Below are 20,219 nucleotides of genomic sequence, written 5' to 3'. Positions count from 1 at the left end.
AGATTCAACGGGAGGAGCCATAGCCTCCCACCTCTTGATGGGAGGAGTGTCAAAAAAAGCACAGCTATTTTTAATCTGCCCAATGATAGTGTTTGTATCCTAGAGCTGATATACAGATTAAATGAGTTAATTCATATAAAGCGCTCAGGGAATGGCTGCTCTCAGCATCCTACTTCCTTAGAATCTCTCACTGTACCCAGCAAAGTTCTCAATAAATATTCCATGTCATAACTCAGTAGAGGAAGAGGCACAGGGAGAACATTCTAGGTCGGGCTGCATAGAGGGAGCTTCCTGTACCAACCCCTGAGCCACATTCTGCAAACCAGGGGTCCACCTGGAATCCTAAGACGGTGTTGTGAGGGAGCCCGGGAGAGAGCGGAACCAACACAGATTCAACATACAGTCCAGGGATGCCAAGACCCACAAGCCCCTCTCCACGGGTCTCCCCAAACCCATATGTCACAGATGAGGAAACCGAGCTCAAAAAGGCTCTGGAGCTCGCCCAGGTTCAACCAGCTAGTAAGTGACAAAGCAGCCTTTACATCCAGGGCTGCCTGTGTGTCGGCTCTTTCAAAATTACAGCCACTGCCACTGCCACAAAGAAAACTGTGGACTCCACCATGTCTTCTCAATGACTGACAGGGCTTTGGTCCTTGGAACCCTGAAGCCAGTACGAAGGAGCCCCTCAGGCTTCCACTAGAGAGGACCTCATGATCTCAAACGTTATCCCAGGATCGGTTTACAGTCTCACATTACTCCCGATTCCTCTGGGAATCTATGCCACACCTGCTGTACCACTCCCTGGTTCCAACTTATTTCCTGTTTCTGCAAAGATACAGCCCCACCACTTTTTAAAGAGACAGCTTTTTGTGTAAGAATTACAACAAACTACATAAAATACACACATCATATCTACACACACACACACACACATCATGCTTTAGTCTGCAAAATGCTCACACATACATCCCCTCCCAATGGTTCCATGAGGTGGGCACTACTGTCCCCATTTTATAGATGAGGAAACTGAACAGTGGTGTGCTGGTAATGTTTAACAACCGGCTCTCCAGGGAAAGAAAGCCCCAATTTTATGGCCCTTGCCAATTCCCATGATGTAAATAGTCCCACCATGTTGATTTCAAGCGCAGAGCTGGGAAGAGTGCTCTCACGGGCTGGAACGATCGGGCTCTGGTGCGCCACCAAAACCGCGGCTCAGAGACAAACCCACCTGCGGATGGTCATCAAGAGGGTGAACTGTTAAGAGGCCTGGAACTCAGGTGACCCCACTGATTCTTCTCCATGGCTGTCCTTATTGAAGCCGTCCAGCCTCTGTCTGCCCCTTTCTCTCCAGCTTTCTCTTCTGTGCAATAAACATAAAGCTCTCGGGTATCATCTCAGCTTAGGCCTCAGACTCTGAGGGCGATTCCCAAGTCCTTACATATACTTGGTGATGTTCTGCTCGATCTCCCTCTGGGCACCCCCCACCACTCCCTGACCTGGAGCACCACGAGCGTGAGGACCACGAGAGGCAGGACAAGAAACAACCTGGCCCAGATGAAGCCGCTCTGAACGTGGAGTCGACAGCCCGGGTTCAATCCCTGTTCCATCCTTGGGCACAATTCCCTCAGCTGCAAAATAGGGGTCTAGCACCTGCTTCCTAGGGCCATGGTGAAGACAAGAGGAACAGCTGCCATGAATGCCCACCTTGTGCCTGGTACACAGCGAGTCTGGTACAGGGCCTGGTACACAGGGAGTTTCCCCAATAACTGGGGGCCAAAGGCTATAAGACTTCAAGGGTAGGGCCTAGAATTGAGGAACTGGGTCTCACCTGGGGGCTGCCCAGGGCAGCCTTGGACTGGGAACAATGACTACATTTAAGGAACATCCCCAAGACGGGAAGTTCCCTGAAAGTTTCCGCTGTGAAAACCAAGGCTAAGACAGCAATAAGCACAACAGAATGTATGCAACAGGCTCAGGACTGCCAATAAAAGCAGTGCAAACTGTTCGCTGCTTCTTAACAGATCCAGGGAGACGGACACACAACAAAACACTGAAGTCACAAGTCCATTTCTACAGAACTTTCCAGAAGGTCTCACCTCTGACTGCTTCCTTAAATAGTTTGGGCAGAAAGGAGAAGTTGGTGCGACAGGCATTATACTGTGGCTTCCCAAGTGGCCAGCTGGGCTGCATGAGACACTGAACAACATGTATTTTCCTCCACTATGGTGAGGCTTCATATCCAAGTGCTTGGGATGTCTGGGGCCAGGCAAACCATGAACAGAGCCTTCTCTCTGTGTGCGGCTTCATCCTTCCAAGGCATTTTATATCCATGTCTTGCCCGGTGAGGTCAGGGGTCCCTTTTCACAGGAGGCCCAGAGACATTGAGTGACTTGCTAAAGGTCACACAGCAAGTTACTGGGGGAGCCAGATTAGAACCCTACTTATTGACACTTGCCATGGCTTTGCACACGTTCACACTGATGCTGCCACTGTTCCTGGTGCTGAAGCTGTCTGGGAGCTTCCAGAGCCAAGCAAATCTGGGAAGTGCTTCAGAAGTGCTCAGAGGTGACAGTTAGCTTTCCCTTTTGGGGAAAAACCCCAAAGCTGAGTCCCCCAGGAACATCTCCCTAGGAGTCCTGAATATGGGGCGCCCCTCCCAGAGCAAGCCTCTGCACAGGAATGCCGTGAGAACTACAAAGCACTCACGAAAGCACTTTGCCTTGTTTCTTCCACTCTTGCCTCAACCCACTCAGCTACCCAAGTGACCTTTTTTTTTTTTTTAATTAATTATTTATTTATTTATTTTATTCATGGCTGTGTTAGGTCTTCGTTTCTGTGCGAGGGCTTTCTCCAGTTGCGGCAAGTGGGGACCACTCTTCATCGCGGTGTGCGGGCCCCTCACTGTCACGGCCTCTCTTGTTGGGGAGCACAGGCTCCAGACGCGCAGGCTCAGTAATTGTGGCTCACGGGCCTAGCTGCTCCGCGGCACGTGGGATCTTCCCAGACCAGGGCTCGAACCCGTGTCCCCTGCATTGGCAGGCAGATTCTCAACCACTGTGCCACCAGGGAAGCCCACCAAGTGACCCTTTTAAGAGCAGAATTTGGTCTTACCTGAGCTTAGGGCTCAATAGATGCTAGCTATGTATACATGCGAATGAATGGATGCAGTAGTATACAGTTCACTCTTGCATCTCTGCAAGGTTTTATATATGTTTGAATATGTTTTCTTGAGACTGGGTTCAAGATGGCAGAGTAGAAAGATGTGCGCTCACTCCTTCTTGCGAGAGCACCAGAATCACAACTAACTGCTGAACAACCATTGACAGGAAGACACTGGAGATCACCAAAAACGATACGCCACATCCAAAGACAAAGGAGAAGCTGCAATGAGATGGGGGTGGGGGCGGTGCAATCACGATAAAATTAAATCCCGTAACCGCTGGGTGGGCGATTCACAAACTGGAGAACAATTATACCACAGAAGTCCACTCACTGGAGTGAAGGTTCTGAGCCCCACATCAGGCTTCCCAACCTGGGGGTCCGGCAACAGGAGGAGGAATTCCTAGAGAGTCAGACTTTGAAGGGCAGCAGGATTTGACTGCAGGACTTTGACAGGACTGGGGGAAACAGACACTCCACTCTTGGAGGGCACACACAAAGTAGTGTGCGCATCGGGACCCAGGGGAAAGGAGCAGTGACCCCAAAGGAGACTGAACCAGACCTACCTGCTAGTGTTGGAGGGTCTCCTGCAGAGGCAGGGGGTGCCTGTGGCTCATTGTGGGGACAAGGACACTGGCAGCAGCAGTTCTGGGAAGTACTCATTGGCGTGAGCCCTCCCAGAGTACACCATTAGCCCCAACAAAGAGCATGTAGGTTCCAGTGCTGGGTTGCCTCGGGCCAAACAACCAACAAGGCCCACCCATCAGTGGACAAGCCGATTTACTGAGCTCTGCCCACCAGAGCAACACCCAGCTGGTGGCCAAACAACCACCAGTCCCTCCCATCAGGAAGCTTGCACAAGCCTCTTAGATAGCCTCATCCACCAGAGGGAAGACAGCAGAAGCAAGAACTACAATCCTGCAGCCTGAGGAACAAAAACCACAATCACAGAAGACAGACAAAATGAAAAGGCAGAGGATTATGTCCCAGATCAAGGAACAAGATAAAACCCCAGAAAAACAACTAAATGAAGTGGAGATAGGCAACCTTCCAGAAAAAGAATTCAGAATAATGATAGTGAAGATGATCCAGGACATCGGAAAAAGAATGGAGGCAAGGATCAAGAAGATGCAAGAAATGTTTAACAAAGACCTAGAAGAATTAAAGAACAAACAAACAAAGATGAACAATACAGTAACTGAAATGAGAAATATACTAGAAGGAATCAATAGCAGAATAACTGAGGCAGAAGAACGGTTAAGTGACCTGGAAGACAGAATGGAGGAAACCACTGCCACGGAACAGAATAAAGAAAAAAGAATGAAAAGAAATGAAGACAGCCTAAGAGACCTCTGGGACAACATTTAACGCACCAACATTCGCATTATAGAGGTCCCAGAAGGAGAAGAGAGAGAGAAAGGACCCGAGAAAATATTTGAAGAGATTATAGTCGAAAACTTCCCTGCCACCCAAGCCAGGAAGTGCAGGAAGTCCCAGGCAGGATAAACCCAAGGAGGAACATGCCAAGACACATAGTAATCAAGTTGACAAATATGTTTTCTTGTCTATTCCTCATAACAATTTCCTTGGAGGCATCTTTAACCCTATTTGTGGTTGATGAAAGTGAGGCCCAGGAGTCAAACACCTTGCTTGAGTTCCCACAGCTAGTTAAGCAGAAGAACTGAATGCAAATCCAGGTTTTCTAACCCCAAGACCTATGCCAAGGGGGAAGGTGGGCAGTCAGAGAAGGGGAAGAGGCAATTAACTTTTTACGAGCACTTACTGTATGCAGTTCCAATTAGTCATCACTACAATTATGAAGCCATTTCACGGTTGAGAAAACCAAGGCTTAGTGAGGTAGAGGATTGAGCAGTGTTGCCAAGACCTCACAGCAGATGAAAGCAAAGGGGTGGGTTTCAATTTGGGTCCATTGGGTTCAAAGCCCACTCTATCAGTCTTTCCAGACCAGGCCGTCTCTCTGCACAAGTGTGAGGTGTGATTAACCAGCTGAGCGGTGGCCCTGCCCTCTGTTAGGCTATGGGGACCACGGATACTATATCAGACACAAGCTCTACCTTCAGCCAGCTAGGGAAATAAGACATGAAAATATGAAATGGATGACAAAGAATGATGAGAAGACCTGACAGGCCCAGAGGAGTGGGCTTCGAGCCCCTGAGAACAGCACAGAGGTGGGGTGACACGGTGAGTGCAGAGGCGGAGAAGAGAAAGGGGGCAGGTGGTGCCAGATGGGGATGCAGGCATTACTCCTCTTCTGGGAAGGGGGGGCCTCAACGTGGAGAAAACCTAGGAGAGACTGCCCCGAACAGGCAAGATCAGGCGAGAGACGCATCATGAAACTTCACCATCAACCTAAGTAGTCTCGGGGAGTCAGCCAGCCTGGGTGGGTGGTGGGCGTGGGGAGGATGCTGGCGGCCAGATGAGCCTTAACTAGAGCAGGTGCCCCCTGCTCTGCTATTTCAGGACAGCCAGGACAAACGAACTCCCACTCTTTGCTGGCTGATGCCTGGTGCTCCACCCCTGTAACACCAGTACAATAACTTTGTTCCGACTGCAATGCACACCCTCATGGCCGGGGGCACGACTTTACGGTGGTGTTAGTCTTTCACGTGTCAGTATAAACCTGTTTATTGGCTAGAGAATTTCCAGAGAGCAGCTATTCATGGAGGGTGGCAGAAGGAGGCAGAAACAGCTGGAAAGGAAGGTGGGAGCTCCAGACACAAATATTAATAATCCATACGCAGAGCTTTCCTGTGACAGGAAGCCCAGGATGTGCCTGACCCCTCTGTAGCCACCCTTAAAAGAGGGGTAGGGCTTCCTTGGTGGCGCAGTGGTTAAGAATCTGCCTGCCAATGCAGGGGACACGGGTTCGAGCTCTGATCCGGGAAGATCCCACATGCCGCGGAGCAGCTAGGCCCGTGAGCCACAACTACTGAGCCTGCGCGTCTGGAGCCTGTGCTCCGCAACAAGAGAGGCCGCGATAGTGAGAGGCCCGCGCACCGCGATGAAGAGTGGCCCCCGCGTGCCGCAACTAGAGAAAGCCCTCGCACAGAAACGAAGACCCGACACAGCCGTTAATAAATAAATAAATAAAAGGAAACTTCTTAAAAAAAAAAAAAAAGAAAGTGGGAAGTATAATATGCTTTAAAAAAAAAAAAAAAGAGGGGTAGCTGTGCAGAGGCCCCCGGCTCTCTGAAACAGCTGAGTTGGACTCTTTTCCCTTAGACACACTTTCTGAAGCTGCAAAGCCCCTGAAGGTGGCAGTCACTGTACACACAGGCCGAGGCCACTCACTAGGGCCTGGTGCTGGGATGACATCTCTCCTCCCCACTCAACCCATTTCCCTCTTCTCTTGCCTCCAAGGCCATGCGTCCTCGATCTTTCTCCCACCTCTGTCAAAACCTCCCCCTGTGTTCCATTGTCTCAGAGCAAGACAAACTCCTGGTGCCCTCAAAGTGCACACTTACATTCTAGCGCTTATGACTGTCTGACTTGCATTTCTGGTTAAATGCATGTGTGTCTGTCTCACCACTGGGCCAATGTCAGGGGCCATGTCTTACAGAGCCTTCGTAAGTGTCATTCAGCACGTAGTTCATTGGATATAAAGTCTTTGAAATGTTTAATGACACAGAGAAAGCTCATCATAAAATGTTTAAGTGAAAAAAGGAAGGCTAAAAAATACATGCAGGGCTTCCCTGGTGGCACAGTGGTTGGGAATCCACCTGCCGATGCAGGGGACACGGGTTTGAGCCCTGGTCCGGGAAGATCCCACATGCCACGGAGCAACTAAGCCTGTGCGCCACAACTACTGAGCCTGCGCTCTAGGGCCCACGAGCCACAACTGCTGAGCCCACGTGCCACAACTACTGAGCCTGAGCTCTAGAGCCTGTGAGCTACAACTGCTGAGCCCACGTGCCACAACTACTGAAGCCCACGCGCCTAGAGCCCATGCTCCGCAACAAGAGAAGCCACTGCAATGAGATGTCCACGCACCACAACGAAGAGTAGCCCCCTCTCACTGCAACTAGAGAAAAGCCCCCGCAGGGCAATGAAGACCCAGTGCAGACAAAAATAAATAAATAAATAATTAAAAAAAATATATATATATGCACCACTATGATTCAAAATCTATTTTCAAAAACACAGAAACAAATTCACCAAAGTTTTACAATCAGGTTTTTGGAGTTAAACTAGCTGATGATGTAATTTTTTCCTGGGCCAACCCCAATTTTGGAGGCTGAAAAGGGAATTACTGAAAACAGAAAGATACAAACTGCGGTTAGTTTTTTTTTTTTTTTTTTTTTTTACCAAAACCTCCGTGGGAAATAACCAATGTGAGATAAGCAGAATGAATTAACTTTTTAGAGAAGCCCTGCAGGAGCAAGGTGCTGAAGGAAGTGATGGTTCTGAGGTCTGAGCTGCCTGTTACTCGACCTCCACAGCTAATTATAACTGCTAGTATTTACTGAGTGCTTACTACCCTCAGACACTGTGATAGCTTTTCCCCATAAATGTCTTCATTTTGTCCAGGAGACAACACCAGGATGTTAGAGTTACTTCCATCCTGACATCAATCCCAATGTCTGTTTTTTCCACACCACCAAGCAATTCTCCAACACCAGCTGGGTGTCCTACAATTGAACTCAATTCTGACCCCATGTACCTGGAGACAGTGTCAGATCCCACGGGTTAAGGGCTCAGTCCCACAAGACTCTCCCCCTACCGGCTCCGCCCCCCACTTCAGACACTAATCACAAGTCCAGGCTGTCACCTGTGCTTGTGACCAGTCGGCTACAGACTGGAGGTTCCAACCACTTGGGTTCAATTAATTTGCTACAGTGAGTCGCAGAACTCAGGAAACCCATTGACTCACAAGATCAGTGGTTTATATAAAAGGTTATAACTCAGGAACAGCCAGATGGAAATGATGCACAGGACAAGGTACGCAGGAAGGGGTGCAGAGCTTCCGTGCTCTCTGAGCGCATCAGTCTCCCCAGTCTCCATGTGTTCACCAACAGGAAGCTCTCTGAATCCAGTCCTTTTGGGTTTTTTACAGAGGCTTCATTACACAGACATGACTGATCAAATCACTGGCCATCAGTGATTGACTCAACCTCTAGCCCCTCTCCCCTTCCCAGAGGTTGGGGGTGGGACTGAAAGTTCCAACACTCCAATCGTAGGGTTGGTCTCCCTGGCAACCAGCCCCCAACCTTAGGCACTTTCCAAAAGTCACCACAGGGACATGAACTCAGGTGTGGTTGAAAAGGCTTGTTTTGAATCTCAAGACACAGTTATGGCTCTTGTCACTTAGGAAATTTCAAAGGTTTTAGGAGCTCTGTGCCAGGGAATGAAGACCAAGGATATATTTCTTATTTTAAGTCACAATAGCACGATGCTGAGTGCTTCCTCTGTGCCAGGCAACACTGTCCCACGTCCCTACCTGAGTTGACTCATCAATCCTCCAACAGCTGTGTTGCAGGTGTTCCCATTTTGCAGATGAGGAAACCGAAGCACAGAGACGTTAAGTAACTTGCCTGATGTTGGAAGGTGACAGGGACAGAATAAAAACCTAGAACTGTCAGCCTTTCCAAAGCTCATGCTCTCAAAAGAGGTTTGCATTGACAACAGCACAAGACTCACTCACGAGGCAATACTTGCTCCCTGATAAAATATCAAGAGCTTGCCTTCTCCACGCCAACCCTGACTTCAATAATAATCATTCCTTACCTTTTTATGGACTTAATACATTTTGGTCCAAATACAGGTTAAATCTCATTCTAGGATAATGGGTCAGTTGGTGAAAGGGTCAAACCCAAGAGCACAGAAAGCAAATCTCCCGTGTGGACCTCAAAGGCAATTTGGGTGACCCTCTGCCCTCCTATACATACAGATCTCTACTGCCCAGGAGGACTCATCTAGAATTTCTCCCCTCCTTGGTTTAAAAGTTCCCCCCAGTCCAGCGGTGATAATCATCAGCACCAATCAGCACAACATTCACCGCGTGTGCCCATGAGGTGGGCCCCGTTCCCAAGTGCAAGTGTATCTATCCGATTCAACTACTTGGCCTAAAACCTCAGCCCTAAGAGTGGGAGATTGGCTCAGGGCAAGAAGAAATCCTAACTGAGTTCGACAGGCCAGCCTTTCTAAAGCCAGGGGTCAGTCCGGCATAGGGAATAGGCAGGGAGTGAAGTGGGGCTGCCCCCCGAAACTCGGCCAAGTGGCTCAGGCCAAGTGCCAGGCCGTCACTTCCTGCAGGGGCCAGACCACACCATCCGCCGCTGTCTCATAGCTCCTCTTCTACAGATGGGGCCAACCGGTTTTCTGTTATTTGGCGGCCAGCAGAAAAATGCCATCCCATGAATGTGTCATGGCCACCATCTTCAAGGGTGCAGATTAACGAAGAAGTAGCTAGTGTCCCCCAGCCAGGTGGCTAATTTCAGCCATAAAGGGGCAGGGCTGAGCCTGGAGGCGGGACTAGCCTCCATCTACCCCATGTCCCGCTCCTTCGTCTCCTGTATCTCCTGAGCCAATGTCTCTTCTGCCAGTTCTCTGCCCCCACCCGCCAGACACACATCTGGCCTCTGAGGGTCCCTGATGAAGCTAAGTGGTGACCCAGACAGCGCAAAGCCTTCTTGTCACCTTGGTGCAGCACAGAAGGGAATCGGGGATGCAGCAGACGGTAATAGTTGTTCAAAATAGTCGCTACCCCTCCCTGCTAGTCACATGCTGGCAGGAGGATCATACTTTCCATCCCATTGAGTCTGACCTGGCCATCTGACCTGACCTGAAATGTGATGGGAAGTGACACCTGCCACCTCTGAGTAAACCCTTTCGGCTCCCATCCTGGAATTATGCCATCTCTCTCCCTTCCCTCTGCCCCCAGCTGGGGGCTGCTCTTTCAGCCCGGATTGCAGAGTGAAATGTTTTTGTAGAGAGCTTCAGCTGACAGGGGACGTGAGTGAGAAATACACTCACATTACTGTGTGTGCAGTACTGTGTGTGTACAGCCCACTGCAGGGCAGGGCTCTTTGTCACCACAGCATAACTAACCTGAGCTGACTGGTTCAGAGTTTTGCCAAGAAACTCTTCACAAGGAACTAGAGGATGACCTAAGCACACAGAAGCACAGAGGTGGTCCACGCGGGTCTTCCCCTGTCAGAGCAAACGGAGTGGGGTCACAGATGAGGCTGACCACCCGCTTTGGGGGATCCCCTTGTCTCCTTCCTTCACCACAGCTCTGTGTGGGGAACCCCAGCAAAAGGTCCCGGTTCCAGGCTCTGGGCCTTTCCCTTGCCCGCTTCCTCCTCAGGCCATCCCCCCACTGCAGCTACCATGGCCACGGGAGGACTCAGGAAGTTGGTGGCTCCTTCCTCCCATGAGGGACTAGGAGGCAGGCCCCACATGCTGGGCTGCGATTTACCCAGAGCCTTGGAACCCTGTGTGTAGGCTTATTGTGCTCCTCCTTTTGCTTTAATCCTGCAGGAGGCTCAATAATAACAGCAATAACAACAACAACACAATTATAACCCTCTATGGTGCTCTGGGTACCACCCTAAGCACTTCAGACACACTAACTCCTCCTTCCAGCACCCTGCGAGGCAGGCACCATTATCATCCCCATCTTAGAGGCCTGGAGAGGTTAAGCAAGGTGCCCAAGGCCACACAGGTGGTAAAAGGCGGAGCTCGGATCCGACACAGGCTGTGTGGCTTCCATGGTCCATGCTCAAAAACCATGTTAAGGAGGCTGGTACTGAACAGAAAGGCAGCACAAAGGTTGAAGCAGCGAAGCAACATGGCAAAGAAACACACGATCTGCTGCTTTCTTGCTGTTGTCTGGTTTCTCTGGGGGCAGATCTCAGGGGTCTGAGGTTTGGGGAGCAGTGGAGTAAAATAAAAAAAGCGAAATGAAACACATGCAAACTTACGGCATCTGTGTAGTCACAGTGAATGGACACGAATCGTGATTTGGAACAGTTATGTTTCACGAAGGATGTTTGGTTTGCTCTTTTCAGCTAAGCTGAGCATAAATTTTTTAAGGTTTAAAAATGAAAAATGGGATTCTACCACATGGGAGGAAGACACGAAACCAGGGAAGGAAGCTTCCTCCATCCCGAACACCTTGGTTTACTCCTTGGGCTCCTAATCAGAAATGAGACACATGACCAGACATGACATCCTGGTTCCATGGGGTAGATAGAGCTTGTGCACGCTTCCTGACCAAGTTCCAAAAGCCTGGGGAAGCCAGGCTGTCGTTGGGTTGGGCAGACCTAGAAGAGATTACCCTGGAGATGGGGCAGGGAGGTGGAGAAAGAAGCACAGGGGCAAAGGAGGAGAGCAGAACTTCCAGACGTTCCGTCAGTCCAGCCCAACTCCCTTTTCCTCCAGGAAGCCTCCCTGGTCAGCCTGCCCTTGAAGCAACGCTCCCTCCTCCCACTTCCAGAGCACGTGCTGGCGTGCAACAGGCTCGGCACAATGCTACTCCCCACTTTCAGCGACTTTCCTAATGTTAGTGTTGAAGTTCAAGAGCACAACTGGCTCCTGGACTTCTAAAGGATTGTAGACACCTGGTGTCCGGGCAGCCAAGTCCCCGAGAGCCTGGCTACTCTCAATAAGTAGCAGGACTGCACAAGACCAGAAGCAGACAGGCTGATGGCTGTCTCTTCTCCCAGGAGATCAAAAGCACACCCAGGGTCTGTGCAGCCCCAGGTGCCCCAAGCAACCTCACCCCTTCCGCAGTCATCAGAGGGCGCTACATATTTGGTCTGGGGAAACTGTAACACTCTCCTTCCTCTCTGAGATCCCTACATTGTCTTCCCTGCTGGATGCTGTAGGGCGGGAGTCATTAAGGGTTGCTGTATAAATTAACAATCCCACACGCTCCTTACGCCTTACCCAGAGAGCAGACTCCGAGCAGTTCACCAAGATTCAGGCCCTCTGTGCCTCCCTGGACAGGTGTCTGGACCACATTTCCCAGTCTCCCTTGCAGTTGGGTGTGGCCATGTGAGCAAGTTCTAGCCAATGGAATGTGAGCACAAGTGACACACCTACTTCCAGGCGTTGAGGTAAGACCCGCCCACAAGCCTCCTCTTTCGCCTTCCAGCCTATGGCATGGAGTCAACCACAGGAAACTGGGGGCTGCGTGCTCCAGATGGGGTCCCTGAATGAGCCTTCCCCACTGACCAGGAATCTTGCACATGATTGGGAAACTTGCCCCTTCTGGGTTTAACCCATTACATTTTTTGTTGTTATTGCAACAGCTGGCTAATCTTCCCACTTATATGTTCTCCATAGCATGACTCTCCACACTTGTTTATTGTCTCCTCTCTCAGGGGCAGGGACTGTGTTTTGTTCCCTGCTGTGTCCCCCATGGTAGAACAGCTCCTGAGACACAGAGCAGACACTTAATAATCAACTGTTGAATACACGAATGAGTGAACTGTTTCACCCATTCAGTGTACGGCAAGAACAAGAAACTGCCCCTGCTTTTGCTTTCTCCTCCACCTCTGGAGCTAGAAAAGCAGCATTTAATTGAACTAATATCCTCACCCTTCTGGAGCCAGCCTGTATTCCCTGCTCTTTGACACCCTCCCGGAATCCTTCCCACCATGGTCTGCATCCTCTGTGCCCCTCAGCCAGAGGTCCCTGTGCACTTACATCTGTCACACTGCACAGCAAGTGTTGAGGTCTGTGTCTCTCCCACCCACCTTGCCCCCCACCCTCCAACTACACTGGGAGAGCCTTGAGGCCAGAGCTCTGTCTTTTTCATCTTTGCATCTTCCCAGTGTCGGGCACAAGTGTCTCTTGAGAAACAAGCACCCTAAAATATTTAATAAATATTTTAAAAATATTTATTATATTTATATAACATTTAATTATGCAAATATATGATTAAAGTATATGTTTCTATTATATACTTATAATATTTATAAAATACTTAAATATTTTACCTTCTTTAAATGTTGTCACTCTGCTGCTAACCAAGAGTAAAAAGCTTCTGACATCCCTGGATCCATTTGTAAGAGGATCTAAGCCGGTGCTTGGAGTAGTCTACAGATTCTTCCAACAAGCTTTTTGGATCTTAATACCTGGCTTGGCTCACGAGAGGAGGGGGAAGCCCAAACCCTTTCAATTGCGTACAAACCCACCCTTGTTTGGAGGTCCCCAAACATTTTTCCACGGAGGCTCAAGCCTGCTCCTGGCAGCCCTGGGCACACACAGGATTTTTGTCTTTCAAAGTGCTTGCCCATTTGACCCTCACAAAGGCCCTGTGATACAGACAGGAAGTGACTATTATATCCATTTGACAGATGAGAAAACCGAGGCTCAGAGAGGTTCAGTGACTTGTCCAAGATCATGGTCTGAGTGTGTGCTGAACTGTCACTAGGACCTAGGGGCCCAGACATGTCCTCTCTTTTTCTTCCCTTTCTGCACCATGACCTAACAAGAGGAAACTTCATAGAGGCCTTGAGGAAGCAAAGCCATCAAGCTGTGACATGGGTGAGTGGAAACTCGCATTGACTTTGAGTGATAAACCGAGTTCAAAACAAACCGGGCCAAATAACTTCAGCAGATGAAAGCTTTCCCCCTTCTTCTAATTTTAGACCCTTCTGGCCTGGGAGGAGTGTCTGTGGTTACAGGGTGTAGCATCTGCTGCTGCCATGTGGCTGCAGGCAGAACGGGGACATGGTACTCACTCGATTTTTCTTCTTTAATGGTGTATTCCAGCACCGCGGATGAGCTCTCGTTTGGGGAAGGGAAGTGGACACAGAGCACCAGGTGCTTCAAGCTGCTGTCCCGGCGGACCAGGAACGTCTGCAATGGAGGAAGGGGGAACTCCATGAGTCAAAGATTTGGGGGGGAGGTTATTTAGAAGGACAAGAGTGAGATGGAAGTCATCTGGAATGTTCCAGAAACAAAAAGGCAAGGTGGGGGAGTCTAGCATCCCGAGGTAGAACTAGGGGTTCTGCCCCAAGAGCCATGTGTCACGTGGCCCATGTGCCCTGGCTCCTTGAGTCTCAACTTCTCATTTGTCCATTGAGGGGGGTCAACTAAATCAGTGCAGATTCCTGAGTCCCGCCCCTTGAGATGCTGGTTAGTTGGGGGAGGGTAGCGGGCCTGGAATCAGCTGAATCTGGTACAGGCAGTGATCCAGGGTCACGCTTGGAAAAGCTCAAATGGACGGGTTGAATTTCAACTCACACGCCAGCACGTATGCCCTGGGGGAGGCTGCTGGAAACGATCATAGATATTAGTCAATTCACACTATTTTTCCCCCATGGAAACAAAAATAACTAATAACTAATATACACAGCTTTCTCTTTGACAGGAACTGTTATGAATACCTTGCATATATTCACTTGCTTGGTCCTCTCAATAACCCTGTGATGTGAGTTTTGCTGTTATCCCCACTTCACAGATGAAGAAACTGAGGCGCTCTCTGACCTTAACAGGACCTGGCTCTTCGGGCTGGTGTGAAGATCAACTGAGGAAATACCCATATGGGCTTGGCCCCTAGGACATACCCTGGAGGCTCTGGCTGGCCAAGGCCACACAGCTGAAAGGGGCAGAGCTAGGATTCAGCCCTGGATGCTGGTGTCCATGCTCCAGACCCCACGCTATGCAGCCCCTCTCTGTTCTATACATCCTGCCCAGGGAGGGACTTGCCCTTTCTTCTCCTGTGGGTTTACTCTAGTCGAAATGATGCTTCTGGGACTTCCCTGGTGGTGCAGTGGTCAAGAATCCACCTGCCAATTCAGGGGACACAGGTTCGAGCCCTGGTCCGGGAAGATCCCACATGCCGCGGAGCAACTAAGCCTGTGCGCCACAACTACTGAGCCTGCACTCTAGAGCCCAAGAGCCACAACTACTGAGCCCTCGTGCCACGACTACTGAAGCCCGCGCACCTAGAGCCTGTGCTCCACAACAAGAGAAGCCACTGCAAGGAGAGGCCCACACAACGCAACAAAGAGTAGCCCCCGCTCGCCGCAACTAGGGAAAGCCCACGTGCAACAACGAAGACCCAACACAGCCAAAAATAAACAAATTAAAAACAAAAACAAAAACAAAACGATGCTTCTGAGCCCCAGGGACCTATCTGTGCTCTAGTAACCCAGCACTACCCGAAGTCTAAACCAGAGCCAGGGCGTTTATAGACGCTTCACTTTTACTTCTTCTGCTCTGGACGATGGTTCTGCTCGGTTACGGGGATTGTGACTCTGAAGTTTTCCACTGTTACACCCACAGCAGCCCCAGGGCAGCGCCCTCCCCACGGCCATCAGGGGGAGGGGACCCCTGATTCCTTTCACAGACTCTGTGGTTTTAAAAGGTTCTTTTTAGTCTCCACTGGCCCCACCCAGGCTCGTCCCTTCTTCTGGGTGATGACAGACCCCTTCTGGAATCTCCCCAGCCTCCTGGGGCACAGCTCCCCCTGGGGAAGAGGAAGAGGGTTGGTCCTCCCCCCAGGAAGGGTCATTCCTTCCTTTCCTGAGAAAGGACTTGGTCACGGTGTCCCCCCTCCCCTCCACCCTCGTCCCCAAGAGGGGTCTAAGCCATTCCCACTCAGGCTCCAAGAGCCCGGTCTACAGTGTGGAAGACCGGAAGTCTGGCCAAAGATGCTGAGAGAAGATTGGGGAGTAGGGCCACTGGGGCCTCCAGAGGATGTGGCCCCAAGCGTGAGAGGCTCTGGAGAAGCACAGAGATGGCGCTTCTCCCCTTCCCCCGCCAAGGCACACTGTCCTGCCACCCCTTGGGTGATGCTCCAAATTCCCCGCCATTGTTATTGATTACTATTATTATTATGATATTGCTATAGTATTATAATTGTTAATACAATGTCATTATAATTGTTAATAAAACATTATAATAATATTGTTATTATTGACTAGTAGCAGCTAACACATATCGCTTCCCTCCTCTACCCAAGCTTTAACCCCAGTTCATTAGATTCCATGATCTTACTTAACTCTCATATGAGAGGGGCTGCTGTTATTATCCCCATCTTACAGATGAGGAAACTGAGGTACAGAGAGGCAGGTAATGCCCAGGACGACAGGGCTAGTAAGTGCTGGAGCTGGGATCTGAGCGCAGGCCCTTCAGCTCTAGATCCTGAGCCCTCGGCTGCCCTGCACCCGGCCCACAGAGGGCAGTCTCTTGGATTAAGCTTCTGCTCTCCGTGAGAGTGCCTCTTGGGAGCAGGGACACAACGCACCCATCAGCCATTGAACCGTGGTCAGAAATGAGTTTGCCAGCCCCCCTCCTCGTGCAGGGCAGGGTGGAGAGAGCCTGAGAACCCAGTGGATAGAGGAAGGCGGGAGAGAGGCTTCTGGGGCAGAAATGCGAGCTGGGCGGGGGTGCTGGTGCCCCACCTGGAAGGACGGCCCTCCTAGGGGACCCAGCGGGAGGCCAGCTCGCCTCTAGACCCTTCTCTGCACTCCCCACGCAGCCTCGCCCGCGCGAGCGGCAGCATCACTGAGCTGATGCGTCCACCTGGACCCGGACGGCCCCCAGGAGCGCGTCTTTCCAAGAAAAGAGGTCACTTTGGCTCCTCTTCAGCGATCCAAGGCCGAGCTGCCTCCTACCCATCAGGTCCATGGGACCCAGCATGTGTGAGGGAGTGTGTGTGTGTGTGTGGGGGGGGGGGGGTTGTGTGTGTGTGTGTATGAGACAGAATGAGTGTGTGTGTGTGAGAATAAGCCTGTGGGTGCTATAAAAAATACAGCTGGTCTTTGTCCCTGGTTCCTGGCACAGAGTTTCAAAAACCCTTGGATTTTCCTGAGTGATGGGGGTCTTTAGTAATTCATAAAGAGCCCCTTTGGGCCATACCTGAGTTTATGCTAACAGGCGGCTCAAGTGGGACCTTAAAGGAGGGGCTGCCCCAGAAAGACAGTCGCATAATTCTAGAGGGTTGGAACCCGAAGCCCCACCCTGACCCCTGGAAAGGGGAGAGGGACTGCAGACTGAGTTCAAGCACCGGGCACTGATTTTATCTCCTGATTGGTGAACACACTGACACGTGGGGAGGGTGCGTGCCCGGTTTCCATCGGGAGAGGGTATTAGAGCTCCGTGTCCCCCTCCCCAGCCCAGACCTCACCCCCGTGTGTCTCACATTCAGCTGCTCTTGAGTTGTATCCTTTATAATCAAACTGTCACCATAAGCATAGTGCTTTCAGTGAGTTTTCTGGGTCTTCCTAGCAAATTATCAAACCTAAAGAGGGGTCATGTTTGTGGTCAAGTCAGACAGAAGTGTTGGGAGCCTAGGGACCCCACCTGTGTCTGGCATCTGTAATGAGAGCAGTCTTTTGGGGACCTTCCCTTTAACTTATGGGGTCTGTGTTCGCTTTGGGTAGTCATGTCAGAATTGAATTGAACTGTAGGACATCCAACCGGTATCAGAGAACGGTTGTCAGGAGCATAGTGAGTGTGTGTGCAAGTGTGTGAACGTGTGTGAGTGAACATGTGTGTGAGTGAACATGTGTGGGAGTGAGCGTGGAATAAGGGAACTCTGGGCTGCCGCCGGGGTCCCCCCTGCTGGAACTCTGGGAAGCCGGGCACAGGGAGCGAGGCCCAAGCGGGAGCCGGTGGTGCCCCTGGGAAGGCAGACAGCAAAGTTGGATCCTTGACCCTGACCGGGAAGGAGCTGAGGCTGGCACTCTCCTGAACTGAAACCAAACTGGGGGTGTCTGTCTCTGTAGGGCACATGTGTGAGGGACACAAGCCAGGTCACTGGTTCAGAAGCACACGCACATAGCAGAGTGGCCCCTCGCCGCCCTGAGTATCAGGAATGGCACAGGAAGGAAAACAGTGTTTTTCAAACTGTGGGTCATGACCCATTAAGGCAAAGGCCACCAACCATTTATTTTTCCAAAAGAAAATACAAGAGAATAAAACAAGACAATAAGGATACCTATCATAAGGATGGACTTTTTGTCAGAGAGACCGAGTGAGAGAGAGATGAGTGGAGGGCCAGGGCCGCAGGACAACATAGACTGCCTACTCTACTGATTGTCAACTTCTTCCTGGACTATTTGACCCCCACTGATCTCTCTCTAGGGTGACTGCAATGACAAATCATGGTTGCCAGCCTCAACTGGGACCTCCAGCAACGCCGCCTTGCAGTCTAATTGGCTCTTTCACACCCAGCACGTAACTATTTCTGGAATTCTTCACTCCGCTGAGACATGGACCCCGTTCTCCACCCTCCCGTTCCACAGAGAGAAAGAAAGGAGATAAGAGCCTTCGGACAGGAACTCCTCCAGCTGCGAGGAGAGTCACAGTCTGTCACAATCTGCATTTCTTCTTGGGCTCCCAGAGGGCCCAGAGCAGCCAGCTATGAGCTCTGTGGCCCTGGGTAATTCCGTGGCTTCTCCGAGCCTCAGTGTTCTGATCTGTAAGTGGGGATAACACCCACGACCACCCAGCAGAAACAAGAAATGAAACCAAAGCCCCGCGCCTCCGTGTTGGAAGGGTAAATGAGACGTTGCATAGGAAAGCACCCAATGGGATACACGCGTCTCCAGCGATGCTCACTAAGGATTAATTCTCCATCTGCTTCCACCCTCCTCCCCCACGGCTGGTTGATATTCCTCAGTCTCCCAGTCTCGGGTTCCATCTAGAACTGGAGATCAGTCTACCACATGTGTTTCTTGTGAAGAAAACTCAGAAGGGATTTCCTTGAGAGTGTGATTCAGTGGAGGGTAAGGAGCCAGAAGCTGAAAACAGCGGCTGACGTCTGCGCTCCGGGCCAAGTACCTTACGCATCACCCAGCTCTCCCCACGGCCCCATGAAGCAGGCACTATTACCATTCCTTCTGATGGATGAAGACTCAGGGCACAGGGAGGTTAAATAAACCCAAGGCCACACAAACAGGAAGTGCAGAAGCAAGATGCAGACCCAGGTGTCGCCAAGAACATCTCACTTATCTCTTGCCATCAAGTCTGTGTTATCTACTCACTGCAGGCCAGGGGTGCAGACAGGGGTGGAAAGTCCCCCAGGCTGGGCTCAGGTTCCCAGTTCTGAGCGTCCAACACCCACCCTTTCAGCATGGCCACAAAGCCTCCTGTAGCACTTCCTTCTGCTGTGGCCAAGTCCTGGGGCGCTTATCTGAAAAGCCAAGATAAGGTACTGGGTCGGGGGTTTGGGGGGCTGAGTTAGTGGGGGAGGAGCAGGGAGGGAGGCTAGAGGAGTCCTCTGACCTTTCCCGCCCAGATGGCAGTCGGGGAAGGGGCACTGACAGGTGCCTGCTATGGGCAGAACCCCAGTCAGTGGTCGGCCTTGGCCACTGTCCTTCGGAATAAGATGGTCTGTTCCGTGTTCCCCTTTGGGGAGATTTAGCACCTCAGCTAGTCACAGGGTCCCTTCTAGGAAGTAGCCACAGACAGCACCTCAAAAACAGTGTCGCTGTGCGGCTCCCTGCAAGAACGTATGCAGAGCGGTAACTCCTACAAAGCGTTCTGGATTAAGGTGTGTCTCCCATGCTTAAACCCAGCAGAGTTCAGCCAAAGCCAGTGCCAGGAGAAGGGCATCTGAGTGAACTGCCTGTGTCCCCATCACACCCCTACCCTCACCAGGTGTCCACTGCTTATCCTCTCAGGAGATGCTGCCCGTGATGGTTGTTGCAGGTGAGTACCCAGGGGGCTAAAGGGCTGGGTGTGCCACCCAGAGCTCCTTCTCCAGCACCCTTGGGGGGTCCATGTGCAAATTCTCCAAGCCTCTCTTACTTCTCTTTCTACCCCCCTGCAGCCTACTATTTAGAGCTGCAGGGGGACTCGAATCTCAGCTCTGCTCCTTACCAGCTGTGGGTCTACAGGCAAGTTACTTTTACTCCTCTGGTCTCGATTTCCTCGTCTGAGCCTGAGAATAATAATATCCACCTTTCAGGGTTGCTGTGAGAATTGCTGGTCATATATATAAATGCCTGGCATAGAGCATGCACTCAATGATACTTATTATTATTATAGACTGTTACCATTTACTGAGCACTAAACCAGATGCTAAGATTTTTATCTGCATAATCTTGTTTGACAAATAAATGATAACTATTAAT

At 50.8% G+C, this 20,219-nt stretch overlaps 1 protein-coding gene across 2 annotated transcripts in view; it reads right to left on the bottom strand.

Annotated features, from left to right (window-relative positions):
• The window catches only part of RIN3 (Ras and Rab interactor 3), a 122,626-nt gene that overhangs the window by 55,957 nt on the left and 46,450 nt on the right, over positions 1-20,219 (bottom strand). For both annotated transcript variants that reach the window (XM_059914856.1, XM_059914857.1), the window contains exon 3: positions 13,872-13,989. In XM_059914856.1, coding sequence (XP_059770839.1) covers positions 13,872-13,989 — 118 coding nt within the window. The remainder of the gene's footprint in view (positions 1-13,871; positions 13,990-20,219) is intronic.

The sequence above is a fragment of the Balaenoptera ricei genome, chromosome 2 (assembly GCF_028023285.1).
Source record: "Balaenoptera ricei isolate mBalRic1 chromosome 2, mBalRic1.hap2, whole genome shotgun sequence".
NCBI lineage: Eukaryota > Metazoa > Chordata > Mammalia > Artiodactyla > Balaenopteridae > Balaenoptera > Balaenoptera ricei.
Note: the sequence above shows the minus strand (reverse complement) of the source record. Positions and strands in the feature narration are given on the sequence as shown.